General features: G+C 38.7%; 1 protein-coding gene across 3 annotated transcripts in view; it reads left to right on the forward strand.

The window, feature by feature from the left end:
* The window catches only part of LOC135200080 (poly(A) RNA polymerase gld-2-like), a 97,426-nt gene that overhangs the window by 44,407 nt on the left and 31,528 nt on the right, over positions 1-21,491 (forward strand). For all 3 annotated transcript variants that reach the window (XM_064228380.1, XM_064228378.1, XM_064228379.1), the window contains 2 exons: positions 19,599-19,742; positions 20,517-20,645. In XM_064228380.1, the coding sequence (XP_064084450.1) occupies positions 19,599-19,742; positions 20,517-20,645 (273 nt within the window). The remainder of the gene's footprint in view (positions 1-19,598; positions 19,743-20,516; positions 20,646-21,491) is intronic.

The following is a 21,491-nucleotide window of genomic DNA, read 5'->3' on the forward strand; positions in this document are numbered from 1 at the left end:
TATGAAAATGTATTACGTGAAAGGTATTTTCATACAATGAACTTACCTGTCAGATATATACATAGCTAAGACTCCGTCGTCCCCGACAGAAATTCAAATTTCGCGCCACTCGCTACCGGTAGGTCAGGTGATCTACGATCTACCTGCCTGCCCTGGGCGGCAGGACTAGGAACCATTCCCGTTTTCTATCATATTTTCTCTGTCGCCGGTGGTATCAACATTGTTGTTACTACCTCCTGACTGGAATTCGCTTTTTGAGACTATTGATCATCTATATTGGATTTCTTGGTGACGTACTGTATCGTTGTTTTGGCATTCGCTACTGTGGACTGGATTTGGACTTGCTTTTGATTTTTCTAATAGAATGTCTGATTCAAGTGTTAGTGTGAGAGTGTGTGTGAATGTAGGCTGCAAGGTGAGGATACCGAAGGCTTCGGTTGATCCTCACACTGTATGTCGTAAATGTAGGGGGTTTGACTGTTCTTTGGCTAACACCTGTATTGAGTGTGAAAAGTTGAATGCTAATGAATGGAAGACTCTTAACGTTCTTAACTTGAAGAAGTTAGAGAGGGATAGAATTAGACGGGCTGCACAAAAGAGTGTGAGTACAAGGCCTATTGAGCCTTTTTCTGAGTCTAACTCTCCTTTGATTAATGAATATGATTCTCCCTATGTATCTGAATCCTCACAGGCTTTGCATTCGGATTCGGCTTCTGAAATCGCCAATCTGAAGGCTACTCTCTTCGTAAAATGAAGACAAAGATGGCGGCCATGCAAGGTAAGGCTAGTGATTGTGAATTACTAAGTGAAGTGAGTGTTCCCAGTGTTGTGGCAGGGCAGGGGGCGTCTTGACCGTCCCTGCGATGGCTCCCGAGGCCTAGACCGATCTTCCAAACTCAAACATACCCAGAGGAGTAGGAAAGTCGAAAGTCGTACGGAGGTTGTGGGGAATCCCCAACGGTCAGGCGTCCCTTCAGCAGGTTCTGTTTCGTTACAGTCTGCTCAGGACCGCTCTAATAGAAGCGTCCTACGAGATTGTTTCTCGTCGTCCGGTTCTCCTTCACCTAACGAGGGTGGAAGGACTCGGATCTTTCTAGGCCACTGAAAAGGCATTGGAAAGAGCGCGCGTTCGACTCGAGCCCGGAACGCTTCTCGGAGGAAGCTCCTTCTTCTATCAAGAAGGCTAAGCTGGTTTCGACGCCTCCTAGAACAGTATTTGAGGATCGCACTCCTTCGAGTTCTCCTGCTTCTTCTATTGAAGGACGTCTGGGGTTGCTTCCAAGAGGATTTGCTTGCAGTTCAAGAGCAGATAGCCTCTTTGGTTGGAGTTCTTTCGAGGGATCCCCCTCGCAAGAAGGACACTAAACTTCCTATTAAGAAGTCTCGTCTTCTTTCACCAGCCAGACGTGAAGCGTCCTCCAGACATGGGACGTCTTCCAGGCGCGAAGAGTCGTATAAACGTCAGGATCTATTCGAGCGAGTTGCTCTAGATCAGGATACGCTCAGGCGTGAGGCGCCAGCCAGGCGCGAGATTCAGCCAAGCGCGAGGCGCCAGCCAGACACGAGGATTCAGCCAAGCGCGAGGCGCCAGCAGGCAGCACGATGAGTCAACTTTGCGTGAGGCGCCAGACAAGCGCGAGACGTCAGCCAGCGCGAGATGCCAGCCAGGGCAAACAGCTCCAGCCAAACGTGAAGCGCCAGCCAAGCGCGAGGCGCCAGCCAAGCGCGAGGCGCCAGCCAAGCGCGAGGCGCCAGCCAGGCGCGAGGCGCCAGACAAGCGCGAGGCGCCAGCCAAGCGCGAGGAGCTTTTCAGGCGTGAGAAGTCAAGCAGACGCGAGACTTCTTTTAGACTTGAGAGAGAGTCGGTTCACTCTATGAGTCCCTCTCCTAGTAGGAGTTTGTCACCAGTAGAGAGAGAACGGGATGAAGATCCTCTCGTTTTTCAGGCCGATTCTCCACAAGGTGTAGAAGGAGATTCGGAAGAAGAGGGTGACGGTAGAGAAGGAGTCTCAAACTATAAAGTTCTGACTGACCTTCTTTTACGGGAATACGGAGATTCTTTAACTCCTGCCGCTCCTCCTTCGCCTCGATCACTGTTTTCGAGTGCGATTGTGCCTAAGTCTTCATCGGTCTTGAAGATGAGACCTACGATCTCTATGAAGAGAGCGCTTCAGTCCTTAGACAAATGGATGTTGTCTAAGAAGGATCTGGGCAGAACCACCTTCCCTTCTGTATGCCTCCAGCCATACTTTCTGGCAAGAGGGGTTTCTGGTACCGAACTGGGGAGAACATGGGCCTTTCTCTCCCAGCGGCAGCCGAAGCGGACTTTTCAACCTTGGTTGACTCGTCAAGGAGACACGCTTTGAATGGAGCTCGCGTGTCTTGGGCGATTTCGGAGACGGATCATCTCCTCAAGGGACTCTTCCATATTTTGGAAGTGTTTAATTTCCTAGACTGGTCCCTTGGGGTGGGTGATGTCTAACAAGCTCATTGACTCGGACGGTCTAGACCCCGAGGTCATTCTGAGTATTCTTGCTTGTATTGACAAGGCGGTACAAGACGGATCAGGAGAAATCTCCTCTCTTTTCGGAGCAGTACTCCTTAAGAAGAGGAGTATTTTTAGTTCCTTCCTAACCAAGGCGGTTTCTCCCTCACAGAGAGCAGCCCTGGTTTTCGCTCCCATGTCTGACTTCCTGTTTCCTTCTCAGTTAGTGAAGGACATTTCTCGATCACTGACTGAGAAGGCGACTCAGGATCTTCTCCTGCAAACTGCAAGGAAGAAGAGACCTCTTGTTGCAGTTGACAAGAAAGGACCGACTTCTACGGTTCAGCCCTTTCGAGGAGGGCCTCTCTCCAGAGCTACCTCTAAGAGAAGAGGTCTTGAGAGGAGAGGTAAAGTGGCTCCTTCCCGTCCCGTTTAAGAAAGGGAAAGTGAGACAGACAAGCCATCCCATAAACACCAGTGGGGGGCCAGGCTTCTCGAATTTGCAGAAGCCTGGTCACTCATAAACTCGGACGCCTCTTCCATGTCCATAATCAGAAGGGATATCTTATCCCCTTCCAAGACAGTCCTCCACTAACGACCATTCCGCGGGAACTGTCAGCCAGATACAGGGACCCTGTACTGAGGGATACTCTTCGTCTGATGGTGAATCAAATGTGGGACAAAAGAGCTATAGAACTGGTTCTAGAGCAAAACTCTCCGGGGTTTTACAATCGGCTTTTCCTGGTTGCGAAAGCCTCGGGGGGCTGGAGACCAGTTCTAGATGTCAGCGCTCTGAACAAGTTCGTTCTAAAGGAGAAGTTCTCTATGGAGACTTCGGCCTCAGTCCTGGCGGCGTTACGTCAAGGAGATTGGATGGTGTCGCTGGATCTCCAGGACGCCTATTTTCATGTCCCGATTCACCCTTCGTCGAAGAAGTACCTCCGTTTCATGACGGGGGGAAGGATCTTTCAGTTCAGGGCCTTGTGTTTCGGCCTGTCCACAGCTCCTCAGGTCTTCACAAACCTGATGAGGAATGTGGCGAGGTTTCTTCACCTCAAAGGCGTCAACATCTCTCTATATTTGGACGATTGGCTCATCAGGGCCAGAACAGAGAGAGAGTGTTTGGAGGACCTTTCCTTGACCCTAGATCTGATAAAGGCGTTGGGACTACTCGTGAACCTCGAGAAGTCACAGCTGATTCCCAGACAGAACTTGGTCTATCTGGGGATTCAGATGGATTCTCGGGGTTTTCGAGTATTTCCTTCGCAAGAGAGAATCGAGAGGCTTGGAAAAAGTCTCTCTCTTCTTAGGGAAAGAACGGACTTCGGCGAGGGAATGGTTAAGCCTGCTAGGCACCCTTTCCTCGCTCGAACAGTTCTTTCCTCTAGGAAGACTACATCTTCGCCCTCTTCAGTTTTTCCTAAGGAGATCTTGGAACTGGAAGACGGGACTTCTATCCGACAGTTTTCTCCTTCCAATGGAGATAAAACCACACCTGCAATGGTGGTTGTCCCCTCTAAAAGAGAACAAGGGAATTTCTCTGGAAGTTCCGAACCCAAGCCGAGTGTTGTATTCCGACGCATCGGAGAAGGGTTGGGGAGCAACACTAGGACCGAGAGAAGTGTCAGGCACCTGGAAGGCAGCACAGGTGTCCTGGCACATAAATTGCAAAGAACTTCTAGCAGTTCACTTGGCGCTAAAGTTCTTCGAACCCTTTGTGACGAACAGTGTGGTCCAAGTGAATGTGGACAACACTACAGCCCTGTCCTACATTTCGGAAGCAAGGAGGAACGCACTCAGTGTCACTTTACGAGATAGCAAGAGATCTGCTAATTTGGGCCTCACAAAGAAACATCTCCCTCCTGACAAGATTTGTTCAGGGGACGAGAAACGTCAGGGCGGACAGACTGAGCGGAGAAGCCAGGTCCTTCACACAGAATGGACTCTTCATTCAGAGTGTGTCAGAGTCTTTGGGATCTTTGGGGCACTCCTCACGTAGATCTGTTCGCCACATTCCTTTCCAAAAGGCTGGAAGTCTTTTGTTCAGTAGTGGAAGACCCAAGAGCTCTCGTGGTCGACGCCTCCTGCTGACTGGTCTCATGTGGACGTGTACGCTTTCCCACCTTTCAAAATCCTGGGACAAGTGTTGAGAAAGTTCGTAGCGTCCAACGGGACAAGGATGACCCTGATAGCCCCTTTTTGGCCAGCACAAGATTGGTTTGCAGAGGTGCTGGAGTGGACAGTAGACTTCCCAAGATCCCTTCCAAAAAGGATGGATCTTCTCAGACAGCAACACTTCGAGAGGTTTCATCAAAACCTCCCGCTCTCGCTCTGACTGCCTTTCGACTATTTCGAAAGACTTGTCAGAGCGAGGGGGTTTTTCTCGCGAAGCCTGGCAAGCGCTATCGCTATGAAGGCCCGCAGAGCTTCCACTAGACGAGTCTATCAGTCGAAGTGGGAGGTATTCAGAAGGTGGTGTAAGTTTAAGAAGTTGTCCTCCTCCAGTACCTCTATAACCGAAATCGCTGATTTCCTTTTGGTTCTTGAGAGAGATCTCTCATTTGTCTGTATCGACGATCAAAGGATACAGGAGCATGCTTTGGCGGCATATTTAGAAACAGAGGCCTAGACATTGCTGAGAATAAAGATCTGCACGACTTGATTAGATCGTTTGAAACGACAAAATCGAAGGAACTAACTCCTCCCAGCTGGAACCTGGACGTAGTTCTCAAGTTCCTTTCGTCTGACAGATTTGAGCCTCCCCACGTAGCTTCGTTCAGGGATATAACAAGAAAATGCTTGTTTCTCCTATCTTTGGCGACAGCCAAAAGATTGGCGAACTTCATGCCTAGAAGATGAAGTCGGCTTCACAAAGACTTGGCCTTTTGCTCGTTTAGAACTCTTTTCTAGCGAAGAATGAAAATCCATCGAATCCCTGGCCCAAGAGATTCGAGATCAAAGGCTTATCGAGTCTAGTAGGGAGAGAACAGAGAGTCTCTTTGCCCGGTAAGAGCCTTGAAGTTCTTCTTACAAAGAAAGAAACAAATGGGAGGCTCTAGACAAAGTCTTTGGTGTTCGATTAAGGACCCCACAAGAATCATGTCTAAGAACGCATTAGCTTTCTTCATTAGGAGCGTCATACGGATGCTCACAAGTTCTGTCCTGACGACTCTTTTCCGCTTTTAAGAGTAAAAGCCCATGAAGTTAGAGCAGTGGCGACGTCTCTCTCTTTTCAGAAGAATATGTCGTTAAAAGAAAATTCATTGACACGACATATTGGAGGTGCAATTCAGTTTTTGCATCTCACTATCTTAAAGAACGTTCGCGTGGACCTACGAGAAATGTTTTTCTCTGGGACCTTTTGTATCGGCGGATACAATACTGGGTATGGGAGCAAACACCAATCCTTAACTTTGTACATACCTTCTACTAGATATGTTCTAGATTTCGGCTGACAAAAGAGGGCTCGGTGCTGCACTGGCGGCCAGTCACTGTTGTTCAGTACGGAACTCTTGTGATATCTTTTAGAGGAGTATTAAAAATTTTTTTTGAGAATTTTTGTATGAATGCGTTTTTCGTTTCGAGTTATAGGTTGTATGTAATGAGTTTCGGGGATAACTCAGAACAATTCTATATACTAACATGGTGGTTAGGATCAGGTGGTCGGGATTGGTTATGCTCCTTCACAAGGTGTGTTGTCATAGAAGTGGTCCAGTACCCATTGACAAAGTCCTTTTAGGCTCTGCTGAGTAAGCGGTTCTTATACCATCGACAGACCCACAAGAACTCTAGCCATAGATCTAATATCTCGCTAAAGTCTTGAGGTGATGCAGACTACCGGCTACAGCCACGAAGTCTACCACCTATCAGGTAGGAACCAAGGTTTTTTCTTTTATACCTACAACATATGTTGTTTACCTGTCTATTCCATATTAGCTGTCTCTGACCCTCCCACCAAAGGGTGCCAATCAGCTATGTATATATCTGACAGGTAAGTTCATTGTATGAAAATGATATTGTTATAATACAATAAAGTTTCATACATACTTACCTGGCAGATATATACGATTAATGGCCCACCCAGCCTCCCCGTAGGAGACAGGTGGAAGAGAGAAAATATGATAGAAAACGGGAATGGTTCCTAGTCCTGCCGCCCAGGGCAGGCAGGTAGATCACCTGACCTACCGGTAGCGAGTGGCACGAAATTTGAATTTCTGTCGGGGACGACGGAGTCTTAGCTATGTATATATCTGCCAGGTAAGTATGTATGAAACTTTATTGTATTATAACAATATCATTTTTATTTCTGTACAGAAATATGATACATAGGCAGCTTTTGAAACTGCCCTTCACGTTATCAAATACGATGTTTTTTCATGTTCTTTCTTGTGAGCCGCTGCCTCCCGCTCTTCCGAAAATATTGATTTAAAAAAAAGTGCAAATTAGCGATCGATGTGTCGATTTTATAAATGTTTAAACTTTTATGTTTAAATGTGTATGAAAATGTATTACGAATAGGGTATTTTTATTTCTGTGCAGAAATATGATAAAAAGGCAGCTTTTGAAACTGCCCTTCAAGTTATCGACTACGATGTTTTTTCAAGTTCGTTCTTGTATGCCGCCGTATGCTGCTCCTCCGAAAATATAAAGTTAAAAAGAGTGCAAATTTAGCGATCGATGTGTCGATTTTTAAAATGTTTATGCTTTTATGTTTAAAATGTGTATGAAAATATATTACATAAAGGTATTTTCATTTTTGTACAGAAATAAGATACAATTTAAGGCAGCCTTTGTAACTACGCGCCACGTTGTCAGGGGATGTTTTTTCATGTTCGTTCTTGTCCGCCAGTTCCGAAAAATGCATTGTGTTATTTTATTAATTATGCATCTTTTCCATAAATCCTTTAAAAAGTTATACATTATTTCACTGTATCCAAGAATATTGTATGTATTCTCATATTATTGTATTTTAAAATACAGCCAATTTAAGCCAGTTTTCCGCGGAGCGGCCAATGTTGTGGTATGAAATCAGCTGATGAATACGAGTTTTTTTCACCATAACGCAATTCTGACCGAATGCTCTTGCTTCTAGTTAGCATAAACGAATATCTAGATACTTGACTTATATGAGACAAAGTTATTTTTCCTTAAACAGCGTGTTTTTAGGTGGAAATATTTATTGAATATGTCTTGTTGTGAATGTGAACTACTTTTTTTTTTCGTTAACAGATTACGTTGGCGGCATGTTTACTGCATAAAAAATTACGTGATTCCGTTCGCAATAATCCTTTATATCATCGTAATACGAACTTTACGTTATTTATCTTATATAGGCTTGAAACCAACAGTTAAATGTGTTCTTTCAAGCACAGTAGTTTTGATTAAAATGATTTTATCCCAATTTTATCTTCAGTTGTGTGTGATGGCAGACGTTTACTGCAGTTTTATCCTTGTTGCCGATGTACGATAATAGTCATTAGCCGCTTGAACAGTTTTCTCAGCTTCAGGTATAACTAGGTTTAAATTTAACGGTATATTTCCCGATTGATCTTTAATCTATATTGATCTCTGATCTATAGCGAATAAAGTTATTACATTAAGATATCTCAGTTCTATTCTATACATAACGCCATTTATAACAAATACGTTAATGTTGTGCTGTAGTACGATGATTGAAATACAAACCAAACAGATGTTATCCAGTTCGGTTGTACTTAGGAAAAAAAAAAGGTCGTTTCTCGTTCGGTTGTTCATGGTTGTACACGTTCACGCAACGAGTATAACGTTAAAACCATACTTTCATCATTCTCTTTTGCTGTTATTGAACTTATGTTCAATAACTAGAAGATGGATAAAGTTAGGCCATTGTAATTTGATCTCTCCTAAAATCGGACTGTAAGACTAATGACCGTAACCTGAACACTACAGCTACCTGTACACTGTATAAACTTTATTATATCTTTACATACTCTAGACACCCACATGTACTGTACAGTAAATTCTATAGTACTATACTGCATAAATATAATTTTACTTATTGCGCCGTTGTGGGATTACGGCGCCTTTGACTGGTCTAGAGTTTCGAAAGAAGGTGTGCGGTGGCCGTAGGCTATAAAATCGCTCAGCGTCGAAAATCGCTTGGCGTCGGTGGCCAGGAACGGAACCCCTGCCGCTAACCGAGGGCCGCCTGTATTTTCTTTTCAATTTGGGTTAGTTCTTCTTAGAACTCTATTTTTCTTTTTGAGTTACTCGTAACTAAACCCTGCACATTTATCACTGATGGTTTGCGTTATCTCCTTCATTTAATATGGGTAATAAAAAGAATTTTCCCATGTCTCTTTCCTGTTCTGGTATGTTGTTCTTTTCTTCATTTCCAGAAATTCTGACATTAAAAAATCCAACTTTTCCAATATATTTGATCTTCCTTCATCATAATTATTCTTTTTGTGCATGAATCTGCAATTTTCTCCGTATCTGCACCATCCACTAGCATCGTATATACAGTACTTTTCTCTTGCACTGTATCTTGGAGCTGATGCTTGCAAATTCTTTGCTGACACTCCATAGCGCAGTGATGGCTTGTTTTTTTCCTTCACCTCATGTTCTTTGTTCCTTTCTTTATTTGTTTCTTTTTTATCATGGATTTTATTATTTAATTGATCATTTAATTGATTTTGATTCATGGCTACAGGGTGCATATATTTACATTTTTTTTTTTTTTTTTTTTTTTTTTTTTTTTTTTTTTTTTTTTTTTTTTTTTTTTTTTTTTTAACTTCCATCTTTCTTTTAGGTTTTTGCAAGAAAATTCACTCAAAGTGCTTACTAGAAACAAGAAAATTTGCTCAAAATTGAGTTAAATACAGCAAAATAAACTCTTATTCACCATCAGCTTATTTCCAAACCAAAACATTGACCGCTATGTTAGTATTTTATAATACAATAATATGAGAATAAGTATTTTATAATACAATAATATGAGAATACATACAATATTATTTGATACAGTAAAGTAATGTATAAGTTTTTAAAAGACTAGTGGAAAAGATGCATATTCATTACGTTTTTATTTTATAATTATACGTAGCCATCAGCAGCGTGACATCACTCAATTATGCCAATGTCGGACTGATTCTCGTTTCTTGTCCATTTTTTTTTTTTCTACTGATATAGTCAGAATGCATTGAAATCCAGAATTGGCTTATAGATTACACTACCATATATGTAATATAGAATATACTGTTGGCTAGGCTACTGTATTCTAATGTATACAATATACAGTAATATACACTAGGCTAAATCTTGTCAATGATATTCAATATCTTTGTACTGGATGATATAAGCCAATATGCATTGAACCTAGAGCTGTAATTAATAATTACTGTAACTTATATGTATAAAGTATACTGTAGTGTAGGCTAGGCTATATTCGAGGTATGCTTTTTTCCAACAAACGATGGGTTTTTGGAATACCCGTGTATATATACACAGTCAATCCTCGGTTTTTGTACGCCTCTCTTTTTGTACATTTTATTTTCATAGCTTTTTTTTTTCTTCTTTTTTTTATAAAATTTTGTCTCATTTTCCTGTTTTGTACACTCGGAAATGCTCCACCTGGGGCCCAGTGCTTGACAAGACCCCATAACAAGTGCCCAAACAAACCATCTTGTCTCTTCTCTTGTGAACCATTCTGGCTTTGTTTCTCACTGAACAACCATCACCGCACGGGGTTGCAGTACTTTTTGCTAGTTTTGCCATAAAAACTCATTGCAAGTAGCCATCATGAGGCCAAAGAAAGTTACAAGTGCCAGCCCCTCAGTAAAAATGACCAGGAATACGACTGAATTCAAGAAAGAACTTGTAGCGAAGTATGAAAGTGGTGCACATGTAGCTGATCTCAGTGGGATGTACAGCAGATCAGTGTCAACGATCGGCTTTATCCTAACAAAGAAACATGAAATCAAGGCTGCTGATGTTGCGAAAGGGGTCACGTCATTAATGAAACAGATCACAATTTGTGGAAGGTGTTGAGAACCTATTGGTATGTGTGAAGCAATAATTTGTGAGAAAGCTAGGATGTTGCATGCTGATTTATGTAAGAAAATGCTGCATACATAGTGTCATACAGCATGGGAAGGCTGTGACCTCGGATAAACATGCCATCGAAGAATTCGTTGAATTCAGAGAGTATCTTGAGGCTGAAGGATTCCTCCCTTGAGAGTTCTTCAATTGTGATGAGGCAGGCCTGTTTTGTAAAAATGCCAAAACGAACCTACATCACGGAGGAGGAAAGTTCATTGCCAGGGCACAAGCCTATTAAGGTAGGCTAATACTTTAGGTCTGTGGGAATGCAGTTGGGCTTTCAAAGTGAATTCCCTATATCTGTGGGTATGCCAGTGGGGATTTCTAAGTAAATCCCCTACTTGTGTATCACTCAGAACTCCCCCCCCCCCAAAGTTTTCAAGAAAGACAATGTGATAAAGAATAAATTAGGCAAATGTGAAAGGCCAATAAAAAGGCATGGGTCATGAGGCAAATTTTTGTTGTTGTTGGTTGGGTGAATTAAGTGTTTGATATACTTGTTCAAGGTAAGTTCCACTCGCATTAGTGTGGATGTCGGTATAGGCCTTTCTGGTGCTGGATTTTTTAATAATGTAAATTACCTTTATCCCAGACCAACTCCCCACATAAGTGTGTGTGTATATAATATATATATAATATAATATATTAAAAAAAAAAAAAACAATATTTTTTTATATGTATTACCTTTATCCCAGACCAACTCCCCACATAAGGTGTGTGTATAATATGATAATTAATAATATATATAGATATATATAATATTTATAATTATATATCTATATAATATAATATATATATATATATATATATGTGTGTGTTTGTGTGTGTGTGTGTATGTAACTTTATCATGAAGTATATAAAACATGATTCTATGTATTAAAAAAAGGTGATGCCATGGAGGAAAAATGGAAAGACGAGAATGCCTATTAATATGTATGTCTATATGTGATATATATGTGTGAGTCCGCGAATCCAGAGACGCGAATAAGGGGGGTCCACTGTATATATATATATATATATATATATATATATATACACACATATATATAAAGGTATAAGCCACAAAGGAAAAATAAACAACGTTTGTGGCTTATACAGTGGTCCCCCTGTATTCGCGGGGATGCGTACCAGACACACACACACAAACACACACACACACACACACACACACACCGGTGATTAGTTAGAACCTGCGAATGTTTGGAACCCCCATAAAAACGCTAAAAAAAAAAAAAAAAAAAGCCTATTTTGTTAATTAAAACTCAAGAAAAACCACTAAAAATTTTCATACTTGGTTTTTTTGATAGTTTTATCACAAAAAGTGCGTTTTATGATGAAATTGATAAAAAGAAACCCAGGAATTTGTGGCTATTTCTCATAGAAAAATACCGCGAATGCCCGATTCCGCGAATAATGCGGGGGAATGTTCCTGAGAGAAATCCGCGAATGTGTGAGTCTGCGAATCCGGAGAACGCGAATATTGGGGGACCACTGTACCTTTATTTATGAATTTATCACACTCCAAACTTTCATGATCAGTTTATCTTTTATTTATTTATAAATAATATATATTAGTTATGGAGAGATATTTATTTATATAGATAGAGATATATATTATAGATATAGTATATAGAGATATACAGAGAGATATATATAGATAGGTATATATAGAATATAAAGATATATATATATAGATATATACATATATTCATAGAATTATATATAATATATATATATATATATATATATATATATATATATATATATATATATATATATATATATATATATAATATATCTATATATCATATATATATATATATATATACTATATCTATATATATAGATATATATATATATATATATATATGTATATATATATATTAGATATATATATATATATATATATATCTATATATATATATTATTAATATTATTATATATTATTAATAATATATACATATATATATATTAGATATATATATATATATCAGCACATATTACATATACACTATAAACAGGCAGTACCTGGTTATGGGGGGGTGTTCCATTTGTGGCGAGTTGCTGATAGGTGAAAACCACCATTTACCGAAACACGTCGCTTATAGCGCCAAGTTTTGGTTATGGTGCCTTTGTTAGATATGTTATTGAGCCGTAACTGTTATTGGCACCAATAACCGGGGACTGCCATATATATAATATATATATTATTATATATATATATAATATATATATATATAATAATATACGATATATATCAATAATATATATACAGGCAGTCCCCGGGTTACGACTGGGGGTTCCTGTTCTTGTAACGCGTCGTAACCCGAAAATCATTGTAAGCCGCAACAGACACTTTGGAAATATGCCTTAAACTAATAAAAAGTTAAAGAGACCTTACCTGTGTGACATGCAAGTATTGCATGATGTGTAGTGTGGTTATTTCAATGCCAAAGGATGGTCCTTGAAGGTATAATCTTTATTAATATGCTCTTGTGACACTATAAATGCACATTCTTGAAGTACCAAGTCCTTAGTTGAGTTTACATATACACTAATACACTATGCAAATTCTTGAAGTAATCCTTAGGTTAGATTATACACTATACACTGTGCAAATTCTTGAAGTATCCTTTGGTACACTATGCAAATTCTTGAAGTAATCCTTTGGTAGTACATCCTGGAGTACACTAAAATCCCAGTCTGGTAGTTCTGGAAGGTGAAAGTATGAAACACATTTAGTACAAAATACTACACAAAGTCCTGAATGCAATACGTAAATTATGATACAGCAAGGAGTAAAAGAGTTAATGTATGTTAATTAATTCCTTACTTTTAGTTTATAATTCCTTACTTTGAGTTATATCAAGAGTAAAAGAGTTAATGTATGTGAATTAATTCCTTACTTTTAGTTTAAAGTTGTTGTGCTATGTAACCCTGGGCAAAGTTTTATGTGGCCCCATAGCCTACATCATTCAGGGGGGGTTCTGGGATTCTGGAATGTACAAAAAATAATTAGTATGTCAGTAAGTCCTCTATGCAGAGTAAGTTACATACAGTATATGCACCATACAGTGGTTTAATATCAGATATAACATGTATAAAACTTAGTTAATGTATGTTAATTAATTCCTTACTTTTAGTTTAAAGTTGTCGTGCTATGTAACCCTGGACAAAGTCTTATGTGGCCCCATAGCCTACATCATTCAGGGGATTTTGGGATTCTGGAATGTACAAAAAATAATTTTGTCAGTAAGTCCTCTATGCATAGTAAGTTACATACAGTAATATGCACCATACAGTGGTTTAATATCAGTGTACTACTGGTATGCATGTTGTAAATGATTGGTCTACACCCTCTGTTCAGCAGGGAGTGGAGATTTTACCAACCTTGCAAAGTTTCCAGTTGTCCCATGAGAAAGACCTTGATCACTTATCCCATGTGAGAGATCTTGGTCACTTTTTTTTTTAAATAGTATAAAACTTAGTTACTAATATATGTTAATTACTATGTATAATTCCTTACTTTTAGTACTGTAGTTTAAAGTTGTCGTGCTATGTATGTAACCCTGGACAAAGTTTTATGTGGCCCCATAGCCTACATCATTCAGGGGGTTCTGGGATTCTGGTAATGTACAAAAAATTATCTAAGTTAAGTCATGTATGTTAGTAAGTTACATACAGTATAGTAACCATACGTACAGTGGTTTATAACATGTAATCAAACTTGGTTGGAAATTTCTAATAAAAAAAGTTATGTACGTATGTACATACTGTATGTAAAAACCTTACTTTTCATCCTTTGGTACACTACTACATGTTACATTTGATATGTATACTTTCCTGAAGGGTTTTTTCCATCCAAAAATGGTGCTTCTACTTGTAGTTATCCCTTGATGACACTTGTAGTAATGTGTAGTACAACCTGGAGTTGTGTGAAAAATGTTGGTTCTGGAATGAAAAAGTAACAAAATTAGTTCAAAATGTACTACAGAAAGTCGTGAATGCAATATGTTAATTACTGTAGATATATCAAGAGTACTAAAAGAGTTAATGTATGTTAATTAATTCCTTACTTTTAATTTAAAGTTGTCGTGCTATGTAACCCTGGACAAAGTCTTATGTGGCCCCATAGCCTACATCATTCAGGGGGTTCTGGGATTCTGGAATGTACAAAAAATAATTATGTCAGTAAGTCCTCTATGCATAGTAAGTTACATACAGTAATATGCACCATACAGTGGTTTAATATCAGATATAACATGTATAAAACTTAGTTAATGTATGTTAATTAATTCCTTACTTTTAGTTTAAAGTTGTCGTGCTATGTAACCCTGGACAAAGTCTTATGTGGCCCCATAGCCTACATCATTCAGAGGGGGTTCTGGGATTCTGGAATGTACAAAAAATAATTATGTCAGTAAGTCCTCTATGCATAGTAAGTTACATACAGTAATATGCACCTTACAGTGGTTTAATATCAGATATAACATGTAGTATAAAACTTAATTTAGAAATTCCTTACATAACTTACCAACTTTTAGTGAGTCTCAAAGCTGTTACCTAGGTTGTGGGAGATGGAGATGGAGGTGTAGAGCATTCCATACCTAACTTCAGTGTGCTTTATCACAGATAACAGGCTAGGATGATGGGCAGTCTGGAATGAAGAATTAATATTAAAGGACAGTATGTAACCACTTAAGTGTACAAAATTTATTGTTCCATAATTAACAATTTACTGTATGCACACATTAAAAACAACTGAGAATTCCTTACCTTCAGCAAAATGAAGACATGTAGGTATGTAGAGGTCTGGTTTATGTAAATCACAAGGCGCATGTCAGTCTGGAATGATAATGTACATATGATTAGTATGTATGTTACATACATAACATGGTTATTACATATGTAAATAATAAAACATTAATAAAAAAAATGTCCTTACCAAATTCTAGTGGTTGGCTTGCTTACTGGGATGGGCATATGGTAGATGAGAGTGGGTGGCTGGGCTATGGAGTGGATGGGCAGGTGCTTGGGAGTCTGGAATGATAAAAAATATAAATGATAGAGTATGTATGTACTACTGTAATTACTGCACATGTTATTACTGTTTGACATATGTAGTAATACAATGTAAAAAATGAAGAATTCTTTTACCTGAAGGAGTTGGAGAGGTGATACTACTCGTATCAACTGATTTGGGCTCTGATGAGGGAACATCTAGATCTGGAAAGAATGATGGGGTACATAAATGTAAGGTGGATGTAACTGTAGCATATGTATGTACACTTTTAACAAAATTTCTATTAGCAATTTATAAAACATTTTATACACATTTTTTAAGGATTCCTTACCTGATGAATAGGGCAAGCCATCAAAACCATGGAAAGGCTCAGGGTCATCTGGGTCGCTGTCACTATCAAAGGTGTCTGGAATGAAAAAAAAAATAATAATAATAAGGTTATGCAACATCAAACACATTGTACCACTATGTAGTAGTGTATGTATGCCATAATGTAATAAACAATTTCCAACATGAAAATGAGAAAAATGAAATTGCTTACCTGATACAGGTGGACGGGCTGCTACAGAGGGTCCAGGTACAGGTGGATCTGGAACTGTCACAGGTAGTACAGGGGGATCTGGAACTGTCACCACTTCTGCAATAAAATTACAAATGATGAAAATTAATGAAGTTACAATTTACTCTAACATTTAGTATATGTTACATTAAAAAATTTACACATTTATATACACTATAAACACATAAATTAGTAAAACAGTTCAGAATTCCTTACCAGGACTAGGAGTGGGAGGTGGTGGTACTGGAGACTTGTGAAAGAAAGTGTCAAGCCTGGACTGCACACTTGTCTTCGTCTGCTTCTCCTTCAGGGTCTCCTTGTAGAAAGTTACCAAATCCATAATTCCTCGTTTTATTTTGTCAAACCTGGCAACGTTAGGATCTTCTGCCTCAAAAGAAGTTAAGCTCTCTCCAAATGAGTAAAACCCTCTGACAAGCCTTTCATAGTTAATGACCTGGGTTTTGGCTCTGGTGCCGCCTCCTCCTCCTCAATCATTTGTTGCTCCAGCTCAAGTAGGTCCTCTGCTGACAATTCCTCTCCATGGGATGCCAGCAGCTCTGTTACATCATCAGGTTCAAGATCTAGTTTCAGCCTCTTGCTTAGCCCTACGATCTTCCTCGTCACAGTCTCGAAACTGCACAAACTGTGGACACAGTTTCTTCCAGGCCCCATTTAAAGTGGTCGTCTTCACCTCGTCCCAAGCACTTACAATGTTCTTCACTGCATCAGCAATGTTGTAGCCCTTCCAGAATTGCTTCAGTGTCAACTCCTTGTTAGCTTCTATGGCCCTCAAAGCAAAACGTATGGTCCTTCTAAGGTAGTAAGCCTTGAAATTAGCAATTACTCCCTGGTCCATTGGCTGTATCAGCGATGTGGTATTGGGTGGGAGGTACACCACCTTCACATTAGGGTGCATGTCGCTCAAATTTGAAGGGTGACCAGGGGCATTGTCCAGGACTAAAAGGGCCTTAAAAGGCAGAGCCTTCGAAGTCAAATACCGTTCCACTGCTGGCACGAAATGGTCATTGAACCAATCTTCGAAGACCATCAAGGTAACCCAAGCCTTCTTGTTTGGTTTCCAAATCACAGGGAGTTGACTCTTGAAAAATGCCCTTGAAAGCCCTGGGATTCTCAGCCAAATACACCAGCAAGGGCTTAAGTTTCAAATCGCCACTTGCATTGGCCCCAAACAGCAAAGTCAGTCGCTCCTTTCCAGCTTTATGGCCAGGTGCTGACTTCTCCTCCTTGGAAAGGTACGTTCGATTTGGCATTCTTTTCCAAAATAATCCAGTCTCATCCACATTAAAGACTTGGTCAGCCTTGTAACCACCATCCTTAATTATCTCGGCCAAACCACCTGGAAAATTTTCTGCTGCTTCGCTATCAGCACTAGCAGCTTCACCTTGCAGCTTCACATTATGCAAATTTGCACGAGCCTTAAAACGGTTAAACCAACCTCTACTCACGGAAAATTCACCACTAGCACTGCCCTCTCCAAACTTTTTCACTTCTGCCTCATGCAGCGCTCTAGCCTTCTCCTGGATCACACTTAAGCTCACCGGAACACGTCGCTGGTTCTGGTCCTCCAGCCATATCATGAACAATTTCTCCATTTCAACAATGCTCTGGCTACGTTGCTTCTCGTTAATCACTGTTGACTTCATCGGTGCAGCATCCTTAACGTGCTTCAGAATACGTTCCTTGTCCTTCACTATGGTTACCACGGTCGTCCTGCTCAACCCTAAAGCACGACCTATCTCGGTGTTAGTTTATCCCTTCTCCGAACGCTTGACCACGTCTTATTTTACCTCCATGGTGATGACCTTCCTCTTCTTGGATGAACTATCATCGGAGGAAGTACTCTGCCGTTTAGGAGCCATAGTAAATGCACGAAAAAAGCAATGAAAATCAGCAACGGATCAGCACACAACCTAGTGAAATACGGGCAGGCACGCGATTGAAGTGGCATCGTTTGGTATTGTTACGCTTAGCGTCCTCGACCGTTCGAGGTCGTTGTTCGGTCAATTTACCATACAGTTTAATAGCGTAAATTAATTTATGCTCCTCCGCTCAGAAACTAGTTCTGCGTATGAGGTATCGTTAAAAAGCATAAAAAAACGTCGTAACCTTGGAATTTGCGTTGTAATCTAACCAGAAACTTAGTTTTTTTAATTATGTACTGGAAACAAGCAATGATTTTTTCATTATTTGTGCTTTTGGACTGTTTTAAACTGCGCATCCCAAGCTAGTGTATTCATTCGCTCGGAAACTAGTTCCGCATATGAGGCGTCACTAAAAAAATTTAAAAAATACAACATTAAAAGTGTCGAAAATCATCATAACCTCAAAATTTTTGTTGTAATGTAACCAAAAGCTTATTTTTATTATATACTGTGCTAAACTATAAAGGATTTTTATCATAGCATGCGATTTTTAAAAGCGTCGTAACCCAGGACGGATTTTTCCATTGAATATTTAAGAAAAAGTGTCGGAACCTCGTAAGCCGGGGACTGCCTGTATATATATATATATATATATATATATATATATATATATATATATATATATATATATATATATATATATATATATATATGTATGTATATATATATATATATATATATATATATATATATATATATATATATATATATATACACACACACATACATACATACACATACACAAACACATAAATATACACATACACAAACCCACACACATATATATATATTATATATACATACATACCACATACAATACATCATACAGGCAGTCCCTGGGTACGACGGGAGTTCCATTCTTGAGACGCGTTGTAAGCCAGAACATCATAAAAAATCCTAAGAAAATCTTACTTTTATTTAATGCTTTGGGTGCATTAAAAAACTATGTAAACTGCAATCTTTTAGCATTTTTCATTAAAAAAAAAAAAAAAAAACTTCAAATATTAATTAATTTTGCATTTTTGGAGACATATTTATTCTGCCAGATTGGCATTGTAAGCGCATATTTATTCTGCCAGATTGGCATTGTAAGCGGCCTAACCCTGGAACATGTGTTGTAAACTTGAAAATTATTTCTGATAAATATAATTGAAAAGCGTAACCTCAGAACGTTGTAAGCCGGGGACTGCATGTGTGTGTGTGTATATATATATATATATATATATATATATATATATATATAATATATATATATATATATATATATATATACACACACACACATATACATATATATAGATATAGTTAATGGCGGTTTTTGCTAATGAGCACCCCGCCGAAATGGGACTCCTGCCGATAACTGGGCACTGCTTTTATTTATATATGTGTGTGTACACACACACAATAGACATATATACAAATATAGTATAGATAATATATATTAAATATATGTATAGAGAGAGATCTTTTTGGTGAAGTAATTTATTACCAACTTGATTTTATCACCAGGCTCTACTCAGAAAATGGAGCTGATCCGAGCCAAGGTACCAATCCTAAAGTTCCGCGATGCTCAAACCCTCGTTGATGTGGATCTCAATTGTAATAATGCTGTGGGAATCCGCAACACTCACCTTCTTCACTCGTACTCACAATGTAAGTGCTGAAACTGGGGTAGATATTCTGTATAAATGCCATTTTTAATGTTACTCCAATTTTGCTAAATGTAAATATAAGGGGTTTTACTGTAAATATGTAAATGGCACTGCTACCGATTTAAATGTTTGTGCTGTTATTTTTTATGACAAAGAAGAACCAGAGCTTGGTTTAGTTTTTCAACTCCATATCACACATTATTTTTGTCAGAATACTGTTGGACTTTCTAAGCAATATATAGATTTAGTTTTTATAACTGGATTGTGTCATGTAAAACATTCATTTTAATTAGAATATAAGTAGCGGGTTGAGTACACTGTATTATGATGCCCAAGAGAAAGTTGGTATCCCTACTTTTAAGACTTGTCATCATATCTCATGAGGTAGTTAGGTCTTCAAAAGTTTAACCACAATAGTTTAAGGAGCTTCTTTTTTTTTATTTTAAATGTTACACAATACTGATTATATTGTTTTGCTTTTTAGCGACTAATTTCAATATTTTGAAATTATACTTTTAAAATTTGGTGTGTATGTTGCTAATGCCCAATACCTTGTTTAAACATGAAAATTAACATTTACTTTTGTTTTTGTTCATGTGGTTTTGTTTTTGCTCGTGCTGTCAATTAATTGAACAAAATGCTTGATTACAGATGTTAGAGAAAGTATAGAAATAAGCTGAAGCATTATAAAGTCTTTAGTTGGTAATTATGTAACTATTTTTTAGGTGATATATTTCTGTTTTTATATTCAGTCAATTTTCATGCTGCTTTCCAGTGGATTGGCGGGTACGTCCTCTAGTCTTGGTGGTGAAGTTATGGGCACAGCATCACAATATCAATAATGCCAAGGACATGACTATATCATCATACTCTTTGGTTTTAATGGTGATACATTATCTGCAACGTAAGTCACTTTGATAGAGTTTACTTTCCGTTAAATAAAATCAGGGCTATGTTTTTTATTATTTTTATTTCTTATAGATTATAGACAATAAGGAAATATTTTCTTATGCACTAATTACAATTTATATTAATAGCCCACTTTTTTGGTCTTTAATGGTGAGATGCAACAGTTCCTTTTTAAAGAAAACTAATCATCCTGTAGCATTGCACATGTATGTATTGGATCCTTAGGCCCTCTCCAACTGCCACCTTCTTTCCCTTGTCTTGTGTAGTGCTAACCTGTGTGCCATAAGAGTACAGGTTTTTTCACTTTAACATTATTTTACATTACATTTTATTGTAAATGATGTGAGAATGTGTCAGAAATGTGGGAGGAGATTTGTGGTATATTTGTGTAACCGTTGATTTTGGTTAAATGGGATTACGACTGGTAGTGGGTATTAATGTTTATGTAAATACAGCCTTTATTTTCCTTTGGAAAGAACATCGGGTATCTCATTATGGTTTTGGTGCATGTTGGTAAATAATGCAACATCAGAGTTGCACACATGTTGCTGTGTTGGCACAACACTGAAATTAATGACATATAGAACTTAGGAGTGTATTGACTGACTGCCATTGTAAACTCCTCCTCTTGCCATTTCAGCATGTTAAGTGGTGACAACATTTTTAGTGTTTTCCCTGTACTCTTGAATCCATGTGGAGAGAGATATATACAGGCGGCCCGCGGTTAACGGCGCAATCACTCAACGGCGAATCGGTTTTACGGCTGTCGTCAAAAATATTCATTAAAAAAAAATGGCAATTTTAAAGGATCGTTACGGCACAAATTTCAGTTAACAGCGAA

The sequence above is a fragment of the Macrobrachium nipponense genome, chromosome 26, assembly GCF_015104395.2.
Source record: "Macrobrachium nipponense isolate FS-2020 chromosome 26, ASM1510439v2, whole genome shotgun sequence".
NCBI classification, from domain to species: Eukaryota; Metazoa; Arthropoda; class Malacostraca; order Decapoda; family Palaemonidae; genus Macrobrachium; species Macrobrachium nipponense.